At 40.5% G+C, this 22019-nt stretch overlaps 2 protein-coding genes across 3 annotated transcripts in view; one reads left to right on the top strand and one right to left on the bottom strand.

Annotated features, from left to right (window-relative positions):
- The window catches only part of LOC101855019, a 28578-nt gene extending 16256 nt beyond the window's left edge, over positions 1-12322 (bottom strand). For both annotated transcript variants that reach the window (XM_005097987.3, XM_035969688.1), the window contains exon 1: positions 12156-12322. The gene's annotated coding sequence lies outside the window, so the exon portion shown is untranslated. The remainder of the gene's footprint in view (positions 1-12155) is intronic.
- Positions 12323-13769: 1447 nt separating this feature from the next.
- LOC101854794 (DCN1-like protein 3) lies at positions 13770-21712 on the top strand. Its single transcript, XM_005097986.3, has 2 exons — positions 13770-13964; positions 19512-21712. The coding sequence occupies exon 2, from the start codon at positions 19556-19558 to the stop codon at positions 20438-20440; it is 885 nt and encodes a 294-aa protein (XP_005098043.1). The 5' UTR covers positions 13770-13964; positions 19512-19555; the 3' UTR covers positions 20441-21712.
- The last annotated feature ends 307 nt before the right edge of the window (positions 21713-22019 follow it).

Raw genomic sequence — 22019 nt, 5'->3', positions numbered from 1 at the left:
TTGCTCCCTCCTCTGGGCTCCTGACTCTTTCTGCAGCCTTTCTACTGCTACTCCTTGGCTCCTTCTTACTGCTGTCGTTCAGCCACACCCCTGATCTTCTGGTAGGAAAGATCTACACCTAGCTTTTTCGGACAAGGGTGAAAGATCTCGGAGAGCCCGTGAGCAATTTGCACATGTTAAAGATCCCTTGGTGGTCTAAAATCTAGCATCTGCGTTTGTCGCGGCCACGATTTTCCAACAAAAAACCACCGCCAGAAAGAGAAAATTATTTAAAAACAACAACAATAAAAACTGGGAATAATATTTGTGAAAAAAAAGAAGAAACCAAACCTCTTTGCTTTTAGAAAGTTTATTTTCACTTTCGCTTCACTTCGTCTCTTTCTCACTTGTTAACACTACATTGATTTGTTATTTTCATGTGAAGAATATAAGTAGGCTACATTACATACTATTTATATTGCTATTTCTCTTTCATGTTTCCCTCTTTGTTGTGTTTTATTTTGTTGGTGTGTTAATTCTTTTTCTCGCTATTGTTCTGATGTGTTGTTTTTCCATTTTGTGTGTGTGTGTTCATATAGCGTAATGTTTTTCCTATCTTTTAAAAAAAATGCGTTATAGTTATGTTACAGCATGTCTCCGCCAAAAAGGAATACTGACACAGGCAGGCCCTTTGTGTGTGATTCCATGATCTACATGTTAGATCCTGTACTTTTTCTTGAATTACACGCGTTTAGGGTTAAAACGGCCAGTCTATGGATGGGTTGACACACTCCCTTACTGTTAATTTTTGTGGCTGTTTATCTGTGGTTCTAATGTTGATTTCATTCTCTTGTGAAACCTTATTTTTCATGTTTTTACACTGTGTGTGGGTGGTTGGCGGGTGCTCTGGTGTGGTTTGCTGCTTCTTTCCTATGAAACATCTATCTTCCTTATCGCCCCTTCTTCTTTTTGTTACTCTCTTGTAACACCTCTAATCTTCTGGTGCTCATATATATGACCTTATGCAGTTGCAGGCACCGTAAAACCTCTACTAAAACTAAACACTATGTGTGGCTGCAAATGATATTCTGGATGCTTAAAACAGAGCACAATAAATTCTGGTGTTTTAGATGAAGTTATCTCTATCAGCATATTGCTATTTATACGTCGCCACAGAGAGTTGAAAGCTTGAATATTAATGGCAACTTTTTTGGCAACTTTTGGACAAAAAAATGGCAACAAACGCAGATGCTAGTAAAATCAATAAGAGTAGGATTCTGCCGCCACCAGGGCAAAATTCAAAATTTCCTACCAACTGAAAAAGTTTAATGTGTCCCGCGCCATCGTATGACTGTACGCAGCTGCGAGCGCCTCAAAACACTTACTACCCCCCCCCCCTTCCCAATAAAAACATAAACAAATATTTTTTAAATTCAAGATCTTCATGTGCATCTCTTTGGAGTAAATCAGTATTACTGTTATTGACACTGTGCTTGCAGCATCACAGTCACATCAATCAGCCCTCATTTTCCTTTTTCTTCCTGAGGTATATATCTCTTTTCAAAACTAATCAAGATCAGATCTATTGTCAGACTCTGGTTGGCAACAGCCAGAACATAATAATATGGAGGTTAGGTAGCTCAGTAGACATGATGTTTGCCTGGCAACCCAGAGGTCTGAAATTCGATCCCTGCCAGCATTGGGTTTTTTTTCTCCTCATATTTTCTGCACCCATGATCAAAGGTAGGTAGAATTGAGCACCTAGTCTTCTCAAGCATCTAGTCTTCTCTGATAAATTTTGGAGGCCTCTGTGGAAGTTCTGCATGTTGAAAGACCTAGTTCTAAAACTAAAAAAAAAGAAGAACAGTAGGCCCTTCGTCTCGATATCTGGGCAAAATTCTAAACTATTTATCAAAACCCAAAACAGAAACCACTTTAGTGAGTCTAGTCAGTACAAATATTAGACCTATTCCCTGTTTGTTGCTGCAAGTCATGTTGAGAATAAGAAAACATTAGCATTTTCATAACAAGGGCAGTTTTCAAGCTGCAATCATGTATTACCCATCAAAATGTTCAGAAAAAGAAAGAAGACTAGAATTACGATACATTACAGGCAAGAAAATATTTACGAGAGGGGGGGGGGGGGGGGTCAAAAAGTAGTGCAAGTTGTTCGGTATTTTGCACAATTATGCATCAAATTTAATGAAATTCAGCTTACAAGTACTTTCTCATACACTTTTGAACTCAAATTGTTAAAATCTATGTATCTTTAATAATTTTGGCCTGAATTATGTAACATCAAAATGGCTACCCTCTTAGAGGTCTGTTTGAGGTAAAGAGCAGTGATTGAATTTCTTGTTCTAGAAGGAAAATCCACCAATAGCATCCAAAAGAGTCAAAACATTTACAAGAACCACGCTCTAGATTTTGGCACTGTATATGTATATATATATATATATATATAGGTGGGTCAGACATTTGAACAATGAACCGGAAGAATAGGAAGAAGTGTCCCCATATGCTTGCCAGACAAGCATCGTCCCGAGGAGTCAGCCGGAAAAATCATAGTAATTGTGTTTTGGGACGTTCATAGCATGCTTCTCACAGATTTTATTTTTACCACAAGGAGCAACTATCAATTTTTAACCCTACATTGAAACATTGTAACGACTGAAAGCGAGAATTCCACGAGTCAGACCAAATTTGAACATGGAAAGAGTGTTTTTTTACCATGACAACGCCTGCCTGCATTCGAGTACTTGAAAAAAGGAGACAATCACCCTGTTTATGTGGAAAACACTGCCCTACCCATTTTATTCTCCTGATTTGGCTCCTTTAGACTAATAAATCCAGTTATGTAATTGCATACGTTGTTTATAGAAAATAAGATTGTCTCTGTGTATATCCATTGTTGGACAGTGTCCTATTGTGTGGTAGATTAAGATGCGTTCAGATAATATAGTTTACAAGTCATGGGAATATTTCGCTTGTGTAGGCTACAACTCATACAATAAACGTAACATATTTACACCCCCGCCCTTCTCTCTCTCTCTCTCTCTCACGTGCGCGCACTCATGCACGCACGCGTGAACGATAACAATGTATTAACGGGACTATCTTCCCAGACTGGACTAAATATAAGTACCATACTCTTTAATAACAATCTTAATGCCTCACTTTTCCAAACAGAGCACACAGGACGAGTCCAAGTGTGTGCTTTCCCAAAAGGGGGAAATAGGCTTTCATAATGCAAACACAATGCCATACTACTTTTCAAGATGTTTGCTTTTCTGTTTCTATTCTTCTGTCATGCAATCAAGCAAATAAAAATGATTACATCTATTGTATTGTGACTAAAATGCAACAAAAACGCAAGTTATCAAGGCCCCCGTTTAGTTTTCAAGTATTCTTCCCCCCCTTTCCGGTTCACAAGCGGGGCCTCGTTTGTAGCGCCCGAGGCGACCGATGGCTGATGATGTCACTCAGTGGAAATTTCCCAGCCGCCGGTCGTTCACCCAGCACGCGCAAATGGCAATGCCGCTTTTTCCCTTAGTTACTCTCACATTTTTAAAGATTACGCGAAAACCGCTAAACACAGAAGCTTGAAATTTTAAGGGAATAAAGAAAAATGGTGTACAACGTATCAGTCAGTTTGACAAATCACAGCTCCGAAAAATCTTCAAAGCGCACCACATCAACCACTTTCGCAAACGTTTTCGACTGCTTCTAGGATGGGTACAATGTTGTCAAACTGTATACTATGAGATTGACCTCTTTTCTGATTGGCTGCCAAGTTTCATTCATATCCATTCGCGAGAAGCGGCATGAGAGCGAGTTGAAGACAACAACCTTTGCGTTAGTGCGTCCCACAAAACACCCCAGCTGCGGGGGCCAAAAATCGGCAGAATAAAACGCGCTCGGTGGGCATTGCTAAAAATATGCTGCCACCAATCCAATGAAACGCGAACACTTAGGCCGTTTTCACATGGCCTGCACCCACAAACACTTTACTTAGCAGAGAGCTGTAGTAGTTATCAAAATTCTAAACATTAAACGTATTTGCTTCCAGTTTCAGTTTTTTTTGTCCACTGGTGTTGCGTCCAGCCCTCCCCCTGTCCCCGAATGCGTCTTTAAAAAAAAATCAATAATCATTCCCCCCCCCCCCCCCACCTCCCCCATTCCTGAGTCCTGTACTTCGCAGGGCTCAGAACGCGCGCAGGTTCATTGACCGGCCACAATGGCGAGCCCGACAAGACGCTTGTATAACTTTCTTTTCTTCATGTTGCTCCTATAAGTGACGACACAGAGACAAATATGTTAGACTATTAGATTGCTTTTATCAATATACAGAAGGGAAACAATAAATCCTGGATTGTTGGTCCCTATATTAACATGTTGAATTATGTCCCTGTAATTGTACTTTTATTTATCTACCCTCACAACAAAGATTGTCTGATCTTAGTGATCTTTACTCACTCCTCCTTCCTGTTTCAATCACATGTACTCATGCTCATTATGATTTATTTAGTCTTGTCAGTGAAGCCAGAGAGGGCAGACCTCATATTATTTTCATCATTAAATTACCCTTCTTCATCTAGAAACGGAGTTTTTACTTTTGCTTTATTAAATACAATAATGGCAAACAACCCCAGTGCAACAAACTATTGATTTATACTTTCATGGCGACACCAAGTTTGTAATGCCGAACCTGCATGTTACAATAATTGTTGCGTTATCAGACAATTACTGACAAATTTCTGGGTGGTAACGAAAGCGAAAGTAAAGGCTTACTGGACGCTTTGTTAATGTTATGAAATTTAGTGGGTATCATGCTGGACTATAGAGCGGTTGACCCTCGTGCACCCTCTTCGAAAAAGCGCGAACTTTGCGAACAGAGTTAAAACCTACCCTACTTGTGTGAAAAACAATAATAGTGACACTCTTTTTGGCTGAGTCACAGAATTCTACACTTAAGTGTAGAATTCTGTGGGCTGAGTGATCTATCTCTTGAACCTTCCGGTTACCGTGTACGCAGACCCTGAGACTACGTGCCCGGTTACCGTGTATGTAGACCCTGAGGCTACGCGCCCGGTTACCCGATACGTAGACACTCCGTTTCAAATTATTCAAATAGTATTTGGTCATCAAGACTTCTGGATTTCTTCCTGGATGTAAACAAATGGACGGTGGACTTTAACGAACAGAACTACAAGATCACACTAATCTAGATTAGATCTTGATTCTAGGTCTAAATCTAGATCTAGATCTAGATTCTAGATCTAATTCTAGAGTAATCGTACCGGGTCGGGCAGCACGTTTTTTTTTAGCTGTTGGGCACTGGAGTACAAAAAGATCGTTTAAAACTTTGTTTTTAAATCTAGCCTCAAAAGAGTGGCACACAAACCTAAAGCAACCTCCCTTACTTTCGTTGAAACAACAGTTACGGCGATATTTTGCTAAAAATAGTCCTTAAGACAGCTTTTTCTTCATCAACTGAGCAAAACAGCGTGAGGCTCTTTCCCCAGAAGAGTTAACATTGGTTGTGGATGAAGGAGCCTGTGGCCTAGATTCCTCGTTTTGGTAAACTCTGAAAGCTGGAGAGTTATTTGCACATGAGGCCCCATCAAGGATGAAAGAGAATTTGCAGGTCAGCCTCGCCGTTTTTGCCCAAAGGGGGGTGCCCGGATTGTAACATAAAATCCGTAGTTTCTCATCCTTCGGGCACAAAAGATAATATATATATAGCACCAATGGTTATATAATAAAGAATCAAGAATTTGTGCCTAATTTAAGTAATAGTAGAGTCAGATACAGCATATTAGCTCAGTCAGACACCAGGGTAGTAAAGTCAGATACCAGCGTGTAATACAGTCGGATATCAGAGTAGCAGAGTCGGATACCAGTGTAGTTGAGTGAGCCAGATGCCAGTGTAGTAGAGTCAGATACCACGTAGTAGAGTGGGTCAGATACATACTCATTAAAATAGCTATAAATAGGGGTTTTCATCGCTGGCAGAGCAGGTACTGAAAACTAGGTCAAACTGCCTGCATCGGCCTTTGCATCAAATTCATTAAATACATTTACTACTATACCGGGAAGTTATACATGTTTGTAAAGGTTATTGTTTCTGCTTTCATGTGTACCAATTTGTTTTTAATTAAGCGTCGTATTAAAAAAAAATTCCCGATAGATAAGAAGGTGCCCTTCTGAACCGAGTCGGCCCTGCGCGCGGAACAGATTTTTGGTCAGAGGTTGAAACGGTGCCCTTGGTTCAAGGGGGTTTTCTCAAAGAGAGCATTTTCATTGGTCAGTTTCAATGACACAGTTCGAAAGAGCGTTGGCGTCACGAGATTTTGCACTTTCCAGACTATAAATGGTGAAAACCACTTTAGACAAACTATCATTGTGTCCAAGTGTTGATAACAAGCATTAAAAATCATGTTATTAAGCTTGCAAAGAAACAAATGTGATAATAATTGAAAATGACCAAATGTCAAAATACTGTCCGAATCCATGAGAAAACAAAAAAAATGTGTCCGAACTTGTAAATAAATCGGGCACCCAGTAAGAGCCTCAAATATGAGAACAAGCTGAAACAGGTCATTCCTGGGGTCATCCAATCACAGGACTTCCTGTAGCTGGTTTCGGTTTGTCTCTAGGGCAAGGCAGATAGGAGATATATAAAGCTTTAAAGTTGACGTGCCTGTTTTCCTCCTTATTTTGACAGAACCGGTAATTTTACTCTAGAGATCTAGATTCTATCGGCATCTGACACTTGTAACAAAAACCAAAACGGGCCAAACCAAAAACGAAGGAAGATATCCAGATTAGATCTCTAGGCCTAAACCAATCTTTTCTAAATGGCCACCTCTATTCTCACCCAGGCGAGTCTTTTGGCTATTCTCACCCGGTGTCCGTTCACTGTTATAGCCTAGATCTAGGCTAACCAATTTTGCGTTCACCCTAAACCACAGAAATCTACACTGTGATAATGTAACAGAAAAATTATAGAATTCTGTGCCGTGAACAAACGTGCCATTACTACTGTTAGCCTCCTACTAAAAGCGTACAATTTTGTCTGTGGGCAGTGGAGAGAGAGAGAGAGAGAGGAGTAGCGCGAGAACTTCCGGGCAAAACAAAATGGCGACCCGCGTAGTTCGGTTCGATTTGAAAAGTTAAATAGCCGTAGCATCTTTGTAGACGACCAAATTAATTTACTTTTGTGTTTTAACATAATTTTTTTTTACTTTGTTTTGGTCAATTTGATCGTCCACACCGATAGACAGTATTCAGAAAGAGACAAGAGAGAGAGAAGAGGGGAGGAGTAGATCTTGCGAGAACTTTTGGGCAAAACAAAATGGCGACCCCCGTAGTTTGGCTCGATTCGAAAAGCGAAATAGCCATATATAGCATCTTTGTAGATGATCCAATTAGCTTACTTTTGTGCTAGATCTATTATAACGTAATATTTTCTTTGCCTTTATCCATTTGATCATCCACATCGATAGAAAGTATTCCGAAATTAGGAAAAACAGGTCTTGTTTCACACCGGGTGAGAATAGCCTAGCCTACGGTGGCAAGTCTCACCCGGCCGGGGTGAGAGGTCGATCGTATTTCTATTCTCACCCCTTTCTAAATACGAAGTGACTATTTCTCCGAACGTTCGGAGAAATAGTGCCGATCTTTATTTCTCCGAACCGTTTCCGGCTTCCAGTCTCGTGATTTTTTGCCTATTTATTGCGAGAGTTCGGCGCCAACTTTCATTCTGCCTCTGGTCTGGGAAGGAACACCGCATGGCAAGCCCGCTTACAGACAACCTTCAGTAACACCCACCACACACCCACCACCATCATGCACATGTACACACACAAACTTATACACACACTAACTAAACATGATCAGTGGGCAACTTTTGAACGTATGACGAGCTGAGCTGTGGATGGAGAGACAGTGTGAGTGAAAGAGAAGGTGAAAGGAAGAATGTACGAGTGTATCCACAGGCGACAGCAACTACAAGACGACGACACAACCGACCCCCCCCCCGGCCTGGTCCACAGCAGCAGCTCACGAACGAAAGGAGTCCGGCTAAGGCAGTGTTTTGCCTATATTATTGTCCATGGTTCGCAGAGTGCAAGGGAATGAGTGAGATTTTCTTTGTGTGTGCCTGGAGGGAGGGGGTGGGGTGTGAAAGTCATGTGGACGGGGATGAGCCGCGGGAGAGAACACGGGAATTGAATGAATGTTTGAAAATGAAAGAGAGGAACGACTCATGAGCCCTGGAGTGAATGGATCCTATGTTTCTATTTTTGTATACTTTGAACTGTTGTTACTGAATAAAGGCTGAAATAAAGCCCGAAAAACAAACACACGCACGCTCTTCACTCTCCACTTACACACTTACTACCAGTACTACCACACACAGACACACTCACAGATACACACACACACAGGATTAAATTTTTAGGTCTATATCTATTTCAATTTTCAAGAGCTAGTCTGGCTAGTCTAGAGATTTTTAGATGAGTGTAAAAACGTGAAAAAGAAAGGTTTCACAACAGAATGAAATCAAAATTAGAACAGCCCATAAACAACCACAAAAATTAACAAATAAGGGCCTGAGTCCACCTGTCCGAAGAAGATTGGCTGTTTTAACACTAATTTTTTTTTAAAGTACGATAATATTACAAGTAAATTATGGAATCGCACACATTAAGGGGCCTGCCAGGGTCAGTACAAGTGATCGGTTTTGGTGGAACGTATGCTCTAACATAACACATTTAAATCTATATATATATATATATATATATATATATATATATATATATATATATATATAAAATCTATTGAAGGTAGGAACATCAAATTAAATGAAGTTACGCTATACAACCCCCCCCCCCCCCCCCCTTTTTCCCCTTTAAAAAAAATTGATAGAAAAACAACACATCAGAACAATAACAAGAAAGACAAAAATACACACTAACAATAAAACATCACAATGAGGGAAAAATAAAAGTAACTGTAACGTATTCAATCAACGTGATGACAACAAGTGAGAAAGAGACGAAGTGAAGCAAGGTGAACTTTCTTTCAAAAGTAAAGAGGTTCGGTTTCTTTCTTTAAAAATTTTTTTTTTAAATTTGACTTTTATTCTCCGATTTGGGGACCAAAAAAATGCCAAAAATCGAGCCACGATTGATTGGTCGCGGCCGCGACAAACGCAGATATCTATGCTAGTTCTATGTGTCGTTATCAATAACCCTTCGTAGATCTAGATCTAGATAGCACACGAGTGAACACAACACACTAAGTTTAAGAGCAGCACCCTTCATAGGCAACACGTCATATCTGTAGCGAAAAACTGTTTGGAACTGTAGCATTTCTTTAAATAAAAATATTTACTGCGGACATTTTTTGGACCGATTGTACCATATTGTATACGAGCAATCTTTGCCTTGGTAGGCCTATACTATAATTATAGATCTAGAAATCTATATATAATATCCGAAATTTGTGGAAAGGATGTGATTTCAGAGTGTTCGGAGAAATAGTGCCCAGCTTTATTTTCCCGAACGTTCGGATAAATAGAATCTAGATCTAGTGCCTAGCTTTATTTTCCCAAACGTTCGGAGAACAAAGTGCCTAGCTTTATTTTCCGGCCGTCATTATTCGGACTCGAGTCCGAATAAAAAAAATTCTTATTCGGACTCGAGTCCAAATATGAAAAAATGTTATTCGGACTCGGGTCCGGAAAAAAGGAAGTGTCTTCGTTCTATAGTTCTAACGTTCAGTACTTCCAATTTTCCGCCATTTTTTAGTCCCCCCCCCCCCCCACACACACCTTTTCTGCCGATCCGATGCCCGCCGCCTCATTGATACGCCTCCCCCACCCCCCCATGTTTCCCACTTTCTTTGTTGTAGAAAAAGGTGAAATTGAAGATTAGCAGACCACCTGGCACCTGCATATTATGAGCTGTTTATCCAGAAAAAGTTGTGTTGCTGTGTAGAGCTGAGCATACGGAAACTTTTGATTCCATAGACCAGCGCACAATTCATTACGTAGATCTACGTCAAGACTAGCTTATTATTGTAATAATGATCAGTTGCCGGGGGGGGGGGGGACTGACGCGTATGCGACGTTCAACGCCCGGACCGATAGTGCCCCCCACCCCCCTCCCCGACACGCACACTGCCACACGTGTGCAGGCCGCCCATCTGACCCCGACACACGCTAACGAGCCATCTTTAATTGCTTCTGATGACCTCTTGACAAATAAACATTTATTAGAAGCGCTATAACTTTTCAGGCCGGCCTCAAATTCATCGTAAGATTAAAACTCGGCTCCTGCACAAAATACCTTTTTGCCCGAAGTGATCCCGGTCTCTACCCAGCCTGAGGCGAGTCACGAGTGAGGCAGGACAGGAAGCCGGAGTCACGAGTCACAGGAAGTTGGAAGTGATGTCATGCTGGACAAGAATCAGAGTCCAAATAACATTTTTTCATATTCGGACTCGAGTCCGAATAATCACTTCGTTATATTCCCGAACGTGTATACAGACCCGGTAACCGGTAACAAAGTCACAAAGTATACAGACCCGGTGGGGGAACTCTTTTGTGATTTCTGAAAGTTTCAGCGCCCTCTTGGCTCAGGGTAGACCTAGGTTCTTCTATAATGGCCTAGGCTAGATCTAGATCTAGACAGACAGACATAAATCATTGATCTAGTTTCGAGGCTAGCCTAGATCTAGATCTAAATGAAGATTGCGGATGTCTTTTTGATGAACGATCGTTGTTCCTCCGTATTGGAGTTGGAGGAATCACAATTTGAAGAAAAGAACAATGTCATAATTTCTCTCGAACAGTCATCCCCTCTCTCTCTCTCTCTCTCTCTCGCATTCTCTTTTTCTTTGATTGTCTCTGTCTTTCTTTCTCCCCACCTATTTCCCACTTTATCATTCACTCATTCACTCATTCCCTCCTGCCAACTGGGGTATGTCATACATTTTGCAAGCACTTTCCCCTGCTCTCTCTCTCTCTCTCTCACACACACACACACACACACACACTACCGGGTCTGGGCGATGAAACTTTCCGAAATCACAAAAGAGTTCTCCTACCGGGTCTGTATACTTCGTGATTTTGTTCCCAGTTACCGGGTCAGTATACACTTCGTTTTAATATTGCAACCATCTTGTTATTTGAGAACGACAAGGATCTGATTTATTTAAGATTTTAGGCCTGCACACAATGATGACATTTTAAGGAAGTGGCTATTCTCACCCTGGGTGAGAATAGAAATACGATCGACCTCTCACCCCGAGTGAGACTTGCCACCGTAGGCTATTCAGACTATTCTCACCCGATGTGAAACAAGACCTGTTTTTCCTAATTTCGGAATACTTTCTATCGATGTGGATAATCAAATGGATAAAGGCAAAGAAAAGATTGTTTATGTTTTATAGCACAAAAGTAAGCTAATTTTACCGACTACAAAGATGCTATGGCGGCTATTTCACTTTTCGAATCAAGCCGAACTACGTGGGTCGCCATTTTGTTTTGCCCGGAAGTTTTCGCAAGATCTACTCCTCCCCTCTTCTCTTTCTCTATCTCTTTCTGAATACTGTCTATCGGGGTGGACGATCAAATTGACCAAAACAAAGTTAAAAAATGATGTTAAAACACAAAAGTAAATTAATTTGGTCGTCTCCAAAGATGCTACGGCTATTTAACTTTTCGAATCGAGCCGAACTACGCGGGTCGCCATTTTGTTTTGCCCGGAAGTTCTCGCGCTACTCCTCTCTCTCTCTCTCCCTCTCCACTGCCCACAGACAAAATTGTACGCTTTTAGTAGACTAACAGTAGTAATGGAACGTTTGTTCACGGCACAGAATTCTACAATTTTTCTGTTATCACAGTGTAGAATTGTTAATGTTGGTTGGCCTAGATTCTAGATCTAGGCTATAACAGTGAACGCGCACCGGGTGAGAATAGCCAAAAGACTCGCCTGCACTATTCCCGGAGAGAATAGAGGTGGCCACATTTTAAAGGGGCCAATTTACAGTTTTGATTCTTTTCGATTTGGCGTTGGACTTTCTGATTTTTCTGACTTCCAATCAAAGTCGCGTGACACATGATTCACATTTGACACAGACAGACGCTTATAATTTCAACAGCATACCTTTTATGATCGAAAAGAACTTATCTGGTTGAGTTTGGGGTAGATATCTAGTACACACATCTACATCTACAACAGCATTCTTCAGCCCAAGTCCCCGTTTCTCTTCACCCTTACTGGGTTACTTCAACACAACAGAGATTCCCACTACAATAACAGTGCAAAATAAAGACAAGGTGTATTCATATGCCAGGGTGTATGCGAGCTGCAAATCAAAATTAGATAACGTACTTCTTAAGGTACGTGTTTATGAAATATTGGGGGGTTTTTCGACATGGATATCAGTACTATTTTTTTATTGATTTATTTTGCTAAATATTGTAAGAAAATTGTTTTGTACGTTGACGTCATAACATACGGCGGTTCTTTTTCTTCTGTTTTTCCCCTCCCACATTGCAATCTCAAGACTTTAAACTTGGCATATTTTTTTAGCTAATGTTCCGTACATGTTACTGGTTTCCAAATCCCACTTTTTTAAGGACCGGAACTTCCAGGGGGAGGGGGGGTGTTGTACGTGAAAACGGTTCAATAATTGAACTTTGAACGGGTCATAGGCATTGTATTGTGTTTCTTTGTCTCTTATTATACACATAATAATTGGAACATCTCAGGGTTTTGTTATTTTGAGTGTGGTATCTATTTCATCTGACCACCATCGTATCATCAGACAGTAAAAAAGAAAAATTCTCTACAGCACAAGAAGATACTTTTTTTAAGGAGGGGGGGGGGGTGAGTCTTTTAGTTATTAATACAAAAGGGTGATTTATAATGGTACAGTCAAGATATGGACCTACTGTAACATTTTAAAGACAGAACGTGTTCATTAAATTCATTCCACCTGATTGACTAGGATTTCTTAGAATCACCAAAGTGACGCTGTAATTTTCCCCTGAGTATTTAAATATTTCCATATTACATGACATCAAGGAGTTTATTGTTAGACCATTAGGAGGAGCCAAAAGCGTAATTTTCAACGTACCCCAGTAGCACAGAATTCTACACTTAGTGTAGAATTCTGTGCCCAGTAGTAACCACCTTCACATGCCTCACAAACTGAACTCATCAGACGCTTGAGCGCACTAAGAAAAAAGGACAGAAAGAAAGAATTAAAGACTGCCTGTTCGTGAGCTACATCGCGTAGGGTCAGTCGGGAAAAGGCGGTCAAGAGCAACCGGCAAGCCCCAGACAATTGCATTGCTAATAGTTACATTATTGTAATAATAGATACAATGATGACGAAATACCAACAAGCAAGGAACTAAAATTGAGAGTAAACGACAACACAAACGGCAACATTTTAAACGATGATTAGATACCACCAAGGAGATTAAAAGTAAGCTCCTTGGATACCACCAAGATTATCAGTCAGAAAAAAACAACCAACTAACAACCTTCCCCCCTTCCCTCATATAGAAAAATAAGGGAACACAAACTAAAGCAAACAAACAGACAAATCCACAACCCTCCTTTCTCATTTTGTTCCTATACTAGATATCTAGTACATGTAGTTCTAACTACTATATATTATCTAGATCTAGATAAACTACTGTTCGAAACTAAATGAAGACTGAAGACTAGCTGGCCAGCTCAGCATATTTTTGACGTCACATACAAACAGGAAGTTGGCTTTTAGCATAGCAGCTGACGCCTTTGTTGTGTTTACTCAACTTTGTCGGCGAAGTAGTTGAGGTTTTTTTCCCTGGAGCTGCATGCTGACTAATTCTATGGTTGATCGGATTACGATGGCTTCTGTTGACTTCGTGTAGTAATGCCTTCAAGTCTTGAATCTTTGTCTGGAACTAACTTGAAGGGGTTTGTATTTGTTTGTCACAGTAGCAACGAGAGAAAAAGACTCAAGTCATGCTTGCCTCACTTGTGACTTGGCTGCTGATTTGCTGAGTCTTGCACTGCATTCTAGTTGGTCTTCAAAGTCTTAAATGAGTGGGCTAATGAGATTGAAGGGGCTATAATGTTGTAGGGTAAATACTAAAGGGGGGGGGGGGTTGCCCTGTGAAATAACAGTGATGCCCCATGTCATCATCCCATGTGTTCACTCTACTATACTTCTATGTCTATGTAGAATCTAGAGATCTATTCTAAACCTATTTTTTAACGTAGTGACTATTCGGACTCGAGTCCGAATATGAAAAAATGTTTTTCGGACTCTGATTCTTGTCCAGCATGACATCACTTCCGACTTCCTGTGACTCGTGACTCCGGCTTCCTGTCCTGCCTCACTCGTGACTCGCCTCAGGCTGGGTAGAGACCGTGATCACTTCGGGCCAAATGGCATTTTGTGCAGGAGCCGAGTTTTTATCTTATGATGAATTTGAGGCCGGCCTGAAAAGTTATAGCGCTTCTAATAAATGTTTATTTGTCAAGAGGTCATCAGAAGCAATTAAAGATGGCTCGTTAGCGTGTGTCGGGGTCGGATGGGCGGGCGCACACGTGTGGCTGTGTGTGCGTGTCGGGGAAGGGGGGCACTATCGGTCCGGGCGTTGAACGGCGCATACGCGTCAGTCTTTTTTCCCCCGGTAACTGATCATTATTACAAGCTAGTCTTGACGTAGATCTACGTAATGAATTGTGCGCTGGTCTATGGAATCAAAAGTTGCCGTGTATGCTCGGCTCTGCACAGCAACACAACTTTTTCTTGGTAAACAATCGAGATGACACAGGCTTGTGTATTTGAACGAATCGGTCTTTTTTTTTTACACAGCTCATAATATGCAGGTGCCAGGTGGTCTGCTAATCTTCAATTTTACCTTTTTCTACAACAAAGAAAGTGGGAATCAGGGGGGGTGGGAGGGCGTATCAATGAGGCGGAGGGCATCGGATCGGCAGATAAGGTGTGGGGGAACTAAAAAATGGCGGAAAATTGGAAGCACTGAACGTTAGATCTATAGAATGAAGACACTTCCTTTTTTCCGGACCCGAGTCCGAATAACATTTTTTCATGAAAGTGGCTATTCTCACCCGCCCGGAAGTTCTCGCAAGATCAACTCCTCCCCTCTTCTCTCTCTCTCTGTCTCTTTCTGAATACTGTCTATCGGTGTGGACGATCAAATTGACCAAAACAAAGTTAAAAAATGATGTTAAAACACAAAAGTAAATTAATTTGGTTGTCTGTATACAAAGATGCTACGGCTATTTAACTTTTCGAATCGAGCCGAACTACGCGGGTCGCCATTTTGTTTTGCCCGGAAATTCTCGCGCTACTCCTCTCTCTCTTTCTCTCTCTTTCTCCACTGCCCACAGACAAAATTGTACGCTTTTAGTTTAGTAGGCTACAGTTGTAATGGAACGTTTGTTCACCGCACAGAATTCTACAATTTTTCTGTTATCACAGTGTAGAATTCTGTGGTTTAGGGTGAACGCAAAATTTGGTGAACGCGCACCGGGTGAGAATAGCCACGAGACTCGCCTGCACTATTCTCACTCCGGGTGAGAATAGAGGTGGCCTTTTTTCATATTCGGACTTGAGTCCGAATATGATTTTTTAAATTCGGACTTGAGTCCGAATATGAAAAATTTTATTCGGACTCAAGTCCGAATAAAGACGGCCATTTTTTTAGTAGTAGGCCTATCATTGACAAAATTCTTCACTTTTTAATTTTAGACTTTTATTTTTAAACTAGACTTAACTTGACTCTAGATTCTAGCTTTTGGACTTAAGGGTCAGCTCCTTATAAATTACACTTTAATGTTACGACAGTCAGTCACCTGAGTCACAGTTGACACAGGGTCACAGGCTAGATCTATACGACCAGACAGCTAAATTGCCAATTGGCTAAGCTAATGATCATGACCTTGGTTGGTGTGTACAGAACATAATTTAACTCACTCACTTCTGCGCCTTAGCTCAGACCAAGCCGCTGCCTGCCAGCTTTTTTTTTTGGCCTCGTTTTTTTTTTTTACGAAGTGACTATTTCTCCGAACGTTCGGAGAAATAGTGCCGATCTTAATTTCTCCGAACAGTTTGCGGCTTTCGGTCTCGTGATTTTTTGCCTATTTATTGCGAGAGTTCGGCACCAACTTTAATTTTTTTCCGCCTCTGGTCTGGGAAGGAACACCGCATGGCAAGTCCGCCTACAGACAACCTTCAGTAACACCCACCACACACCCACCACCATCATGCACATGGACACACACTAACTAAACATGACCAATGGGCAACTTTTGAACGTATGACGAGCTGAACTGTGTGAGTGAAAGAGCGGGTGAAAGGAAGAATGTGCGAGTGTATCCACAGGCGACAGCAACTACAAGACGATGACACCGACCCCCCCTGGCCTGGTCCATAGCTCCCGAACGAAAGGAATGCAGCTCAGGCAGTGTTTTGCCTAGATCTATATTATTGTCCATGGTTCGCAGGGTGCAAGGGAATGAGTGAGATTTTCTTTGTGTGTGCCTGGAGGGAGGGGGTGGGGTATGAAAGTCATGCGGACGGGGATGAGCCACGGGAGAGAACACGGGAATTGAATGAATGAGTGAAACTAAAAGAGACGAACGACTCATGAGCCCTTGAGTGAATGGATCCTGTGTTTCTATTTTTGTATACTTTGAACTGTTACTGAATAAAGGCTGAAATAAAGCCCGAAAAACAAACACACACACACACTCCTCACTCTCCACTTACTACCACACACAGACACACTCACACACGCACGTACATACACACACACACACAGGAGCAAATTTTTGGGTCTATATCTATTTCAATTTTCAAGAGCTCGTCTAGAGATTTTTAGATGAGTGTAAAAACGTGAAAAATTCACAACAGAAAGAATTCAAAATTAGAACAGCCCATAAACAACAACAAACAAACAAATAAGGGCGTGTGTCCACCTGTCCGAAAAAGATTGGCTGTTTTGACCCTAAATGTGTGTAATTAAAAAAAAAAAAGTACAGGATATTATATGTAAATTATGGAATCACACACATTAAGGGGCTTGCCAGTGTCAGTACATTGGTCGCAGCAGCTTTACTTCTCCTTTCATATATTGAATTTTAATATTTAATTTAAATTTTTTAATGTATACCTGCATGTGTTTTTACGGTCCTGTACAGCCAAGGAAAATTTCCCTCTGGGATAATAAAGTACTGTATTATTTTGTCTTAGAATTGTAAATAGGCTTATTTTTATCAATGTCATGCTCATGATACTGTGCCAGAACAACAAAGGGGGAACTGCTGCTTTTTCTTTCTTCATCCTTACTATCGTCATTTTCCCTCTTCTTCTTTTGCATGTTTTGTCACTCTCTTGTGAACTGCTATTTCCGGGATGCCTTGATAGTCGAAGCTGACTTTGTGCTGTTGAGGCTAGAGGGGTGAGCAGAGTAACTTCAGTAAGCCTGATTCCTAGTTTGGACTTTCTCTGTTTACATCCACCCCTTGGCGCTCAAATGACCTTGTTAGGGGCGCCATAAAACCTTACTAAATATAGGCGCAGGTCTCAGTCTTAAGAAACTATCAAGTCCCTTTTACTCTGTATTACAACCACTTTGCGGATATTGATTTTTTTCAATTAAACTTTTCATTTTGTATAGCTAGACCTAGTCTACTTTGTATCCTGCATAGAGACATTTCTAACGAGCATATTTACGACAAGCTATGTCAATAGATTTCTATATCTATTATCTATTTGTGGTGGCCCGAATTTTGCTATTCAAAAGGCTTTTTAATGGCTGCATCGATCGACATGCGATTTTCGTCAAAAGATTCTTTAAAATATTCTCCAGAACATGACGCCCTTGTTTTTTTCAGTTTTGAGACAGTTTTGCTGTAAAAAGCTAAAGTACTTTATTTCGCCAATTGCTGTTGTAGGCCAACGCTTCTGTCTCTGTAATTTTAGAAAATCCGGAAGCGATATTTCGCGGAGGGGCATTTTGTTTTGAGAGTATAGATCTAGACCTTATAATTTTTTGCATCTCTCAAGATTTATTGCCCCATTCCAGAAGGCTAGAGTGTTAATATAGTAGGCCAATGACTTTTAGTTGATATTAAAGCACCGATCATTCCTTTCATCGAAAGGGGGCCCAGCTAGTTTCATATAATATGATATATGCACAGTCCAGTTTTTTTTGCAGTCATTCACTATTCACATACTTTTGATTTTGATCTAACAAAACTCATGTTGGTTACTTTGATTGCAATGGGCATATATATACCACAATGTATTCTGTGACATTTTTTTTAGCTATGTATACCCATCTTGCAAGTTTTCTTGCCACTTTTTGCAACGTTTGCTATTTTAAATGCAACTCTCTTCAGGGACAGATTATTAACGCTGTGTCGCCATGCAAATAAACTGATATTCGTAACTCGCCATCACTGTTTTGTAATGTGCCCTTGGAAAATGGATCCTCCCTGGAAAATTGAGAAGCTGGTTTGGCAGTCACCCTGATTTAACACACACGACTTACAAGTAACCTGGTATTTGTAGTGTCCGTGGCCTGGTGGTTAGGCTTTCGAACTTGGAACCGTAAGGTTATGGGTTCGAATACCATCTGGGACCTTGACGTTGTGTCCTTGGGAAAGACACTTTAATTTACTTTAAAGAATATTCCCCACTTCACCCACGTGGGAATGGGTACCCGAATATAGACAGCGAAAGATATTATTATTAATATTATAGGTTTTTTTTAAAGACTTCGTATCTGAAATTAAAAATTACACACTAAAAATGATGACATAGCGACATAACTCACATAATATAATGTAATTAGTGGTCACATGTGTATTGCTTTCAGCCAGTCAGTCTCTTCTTTGCTTCATTTCATTTTATGTGTTTCGTTAAAAGATCTATAGTTTTTCTACAGGTTTAATTGGGGGCTAAAAATGGAACTTAGCTGTTAGTATAGTAGTACTTTTGTAGACAACAGTTTTATGGGACCAGAAGGAGGGAGGGGGGCAAATTATGTTTCCCTGTTCTGTATTTTATAGTTTTCCATAAGTTCTGTCTTTAAAAAAACCCAAGCCCAAGATTAGTTAGTGTCCGCCCAACGAAAAATTAAAGTATTGTCAATTTTTCTATCCTTTCCGTTGATTCTCTCTACTTTGTGGAACTCTTTGTAAGTTTGTTTGCTGGAATATTTCTTTTTCATTTTACAAACAACATTGCAAGAACAGCGGGTTTTTATCTGCTGTGTGTGGTTTGAATGTATTGTGTAAAGTTTGTCAATATGTTTAGCACTGAGTACCGGTATGCTGTACATATAATGGTTAGACACTGTGCTATTGCATACAGATTCAAATTTATTTCCATCTCTTTGCTAAGACATCTTATTGCTCTCAGCGTGGACTTGAAGCAGGGTCACTTACAGTTACAGCACTGAACAGTATTTTGTTTTCCTGCAGGTTGGCAAGATGCAGCAGTGAGGAAGTGCGTGGCGTTGGCGTCAATGGGGCAGTGCCTGTCCCCGTGCTGTGACAAGCAGGCTCCCCACAGCCCCGGTGGCAGTCTGCCCGACTCGGGACAGGCCAACCCGAGCCGCACTCTGTATATTGCGGGGATCCCCGTGTCGGACAGTAAGGACACGGGTTGTGGAGAGCCGAACCCGCCTGTGAGCACCCCGGGCTCGGAGTGGAAGATGTTCACACCCTACCCAAAGCTTCCGCCAATCAAGAAGCAAGGGGGCAGTGCGGAGGCTAAGCGTTTGTCCTTAATTTCTCGTGAAGTGTCAGAGGCGAAAATTCTCGTGATGTTTGAAATGTATAAGGATGCAGACGAGGATTGTATTCTTGCTGATGGCATAGAGAAATTCTGTATGGACCTTGAGGTCAAGCCGGAGGAATTTGTTGTGCTTGTGTTAGCATGGAAGTTTCAAGCAGAAACCATGTGTGAATTTACCAGATCTGAGTTTCTTCAAGGTTGCAAAGCTATGAAAGTTGATTCTGTGAAAGGGATACAGAGTAAATTTCCAGACCTTCTAGCTGAGGTGAAAGACAGGCAAGCATTTAAAGATCTCTATCGATGGACTTACAGATTTGGGTTAGACAATGCCTCAGGCCAGAGGACGTTACCTACTGAGATGGCGATAAGTTTGTGGAAGCTGGTCTTCTCGCAGAATGAGCCCCCTGTGCTTCAGCATTGGCTAGAATTCCTAGAAAAACATACCAGTATCCGTGGAATCCCCAAAGACACGTGGGATATGTTTTTGAACTTTACTGAACAAGTTGGAGAAGATCTCAGCAGCTATGACGACACAGAGGCTTGGCCGAGTCTATTAGATGATTTTGTAGAGTTTGAGAATGATCGGCAGAATCAGAATGTCATGACAGACTGAGCTGAACAATTATCCCTTTCTTCTAGAACTGTGAGACTTAAGCTGGAATCATTCTCCAAACAGCCATTTATCTTTTTTTGATTGTGCATGCTTGAATTTACTGTGGATGTTAGAATTCTTATAAAGTGTTCTCTTAGTTTGGCTTGCTGTATTGTAAAGAGGGGTAAGGATGTTCATGGACATTTACCTTTTTAGATCATGATGTATTGTTATAAAGGTGGGTTTGTTGCTGTTGTATTGTACCTAAGTACAAAGTGACATGACTGGTTGTCTGGAGGTATTATGAAGTACTGGACTGTAGATCAGTATAAATAATAAAACATTGCTGGCAGTATCAACTGCCTTGTTTGATAGCATATCAGTGTGATTCTAAAGTCAGTTATGCATCCACATTTTTTTATGTGGAGTTGTTTGATTTATTTTTTTAATTACGCAGACTGGGACATTTATTTGTCTTTTTTCACTTGATGAATTATCATTATCAAATGGAGGATGCAGAGTGGCTTTGAATTCTTTTGCTCTTCCTCATTGTCATGACCTGCAAAGACTTTGTGATTTTGAGGTCATAGGTCTTCAACAAGTATTATAAGAAAGGAGAAATTGTATGTCAAAGTCTTTTAAAAATGTTTTTTCAACATTGTTTTCAGTATTTCAGATGGTAGTAGTTGAAGTCAGTTGGGCTCTTTCTATAAGATTTTGGGATTAGTAAAAGAACATGAAACAAATATTCAGCATAACTGATCTGTCATTTTCTGTCTGAAATGCCTTTGATAGATTGCCCTGCATTGTTGAGTTGTTCGGTTTACAGTAAATTAATCTTCAGTGCGAGGACACTTTAGTCTAGAGGAAAGGTTCTTGCCTTTTATGCTGATCAAACTACTTGGTTGATTTCCAAGTATAGTCTGGCATGGGGAGGATACTTTTTTTTCAACTTCATGTTTCAAAAGTCAAACATTTAGAATGGGAAGAAAAAGCACAGTATCAGAGGGTCCTTTTAGAGTGTATGTTCAAGATACAGACTGAAATTTGAAAGAGAGCAACTATGTTCAAGCCTGCTGCCAAGGCAACATTCTAAAAGCAATCTCAGTTCATAAGTGAAGAAATATTGGTCATTGGTCAGTATGACTGATGAAGTGCACCTTCAAAGCAGCTGATTGTTTACTGAAAAAAGAAAAAGAATTACTATGTATATAGTTTTCAAGTAAATAAGAAACTGTATTGCTTGCAGAATCAAATTGTCCTGATATGTGGGGGAGGGGGGTTGCAAAAAAAGGGAGAATCATCCGTTTATGTTTTGGATGATTTTAAAAGGTGGTATTTTCTACAGTGTAGAACATGCATTTTTTTAAGTTGTTGCAATTCTGTGTTCTCTTCAGCCTTGAGCATTTAAAAAAGAAAATATGGCTCAGAACTGTTTAAATCGTTCTATTGATTATGCAGATTGTGGTGCAGTATATGTTGTGTGGTCATGTCAATTTCCTTTTCATTGCTAGGCGTACTTTTTTATGTATGGTGTGTATGTGATTGAGAGGCTATTATTATTATTTATATATATATTTTTTTTTTTTTTAATTTTTTT

This window comes from Aplysia californica, unplaced genomic scaffold (genome assembly GCF_000002075.1).
Source record: "Aplysia californica isolate F4 #8 unplaced genomic scaffold, AplCal3.0 scaffold00170, whole genome shotgun sequence".
NCBI classification, from domain to species: Eukaryota; Metazoa; Mollusca; class Gastropoda; order Aplysiida; family Aplysiidae; genus Aplysia; species Aplysia californica.
This window is presented reverse-complemented; position numbering and strand designations above follow the sequence as displayed.

Bases quoted from the DNA above. Each gene is read 5' to 3' on its own strand.
- LOC101854794 (XM_005097986.3), top strand. From the start codon at position 19,556: ATGGGGCAGTGCCTGTCCCCGTGCTGTGACAAGCAGGCTCCCCACAGC.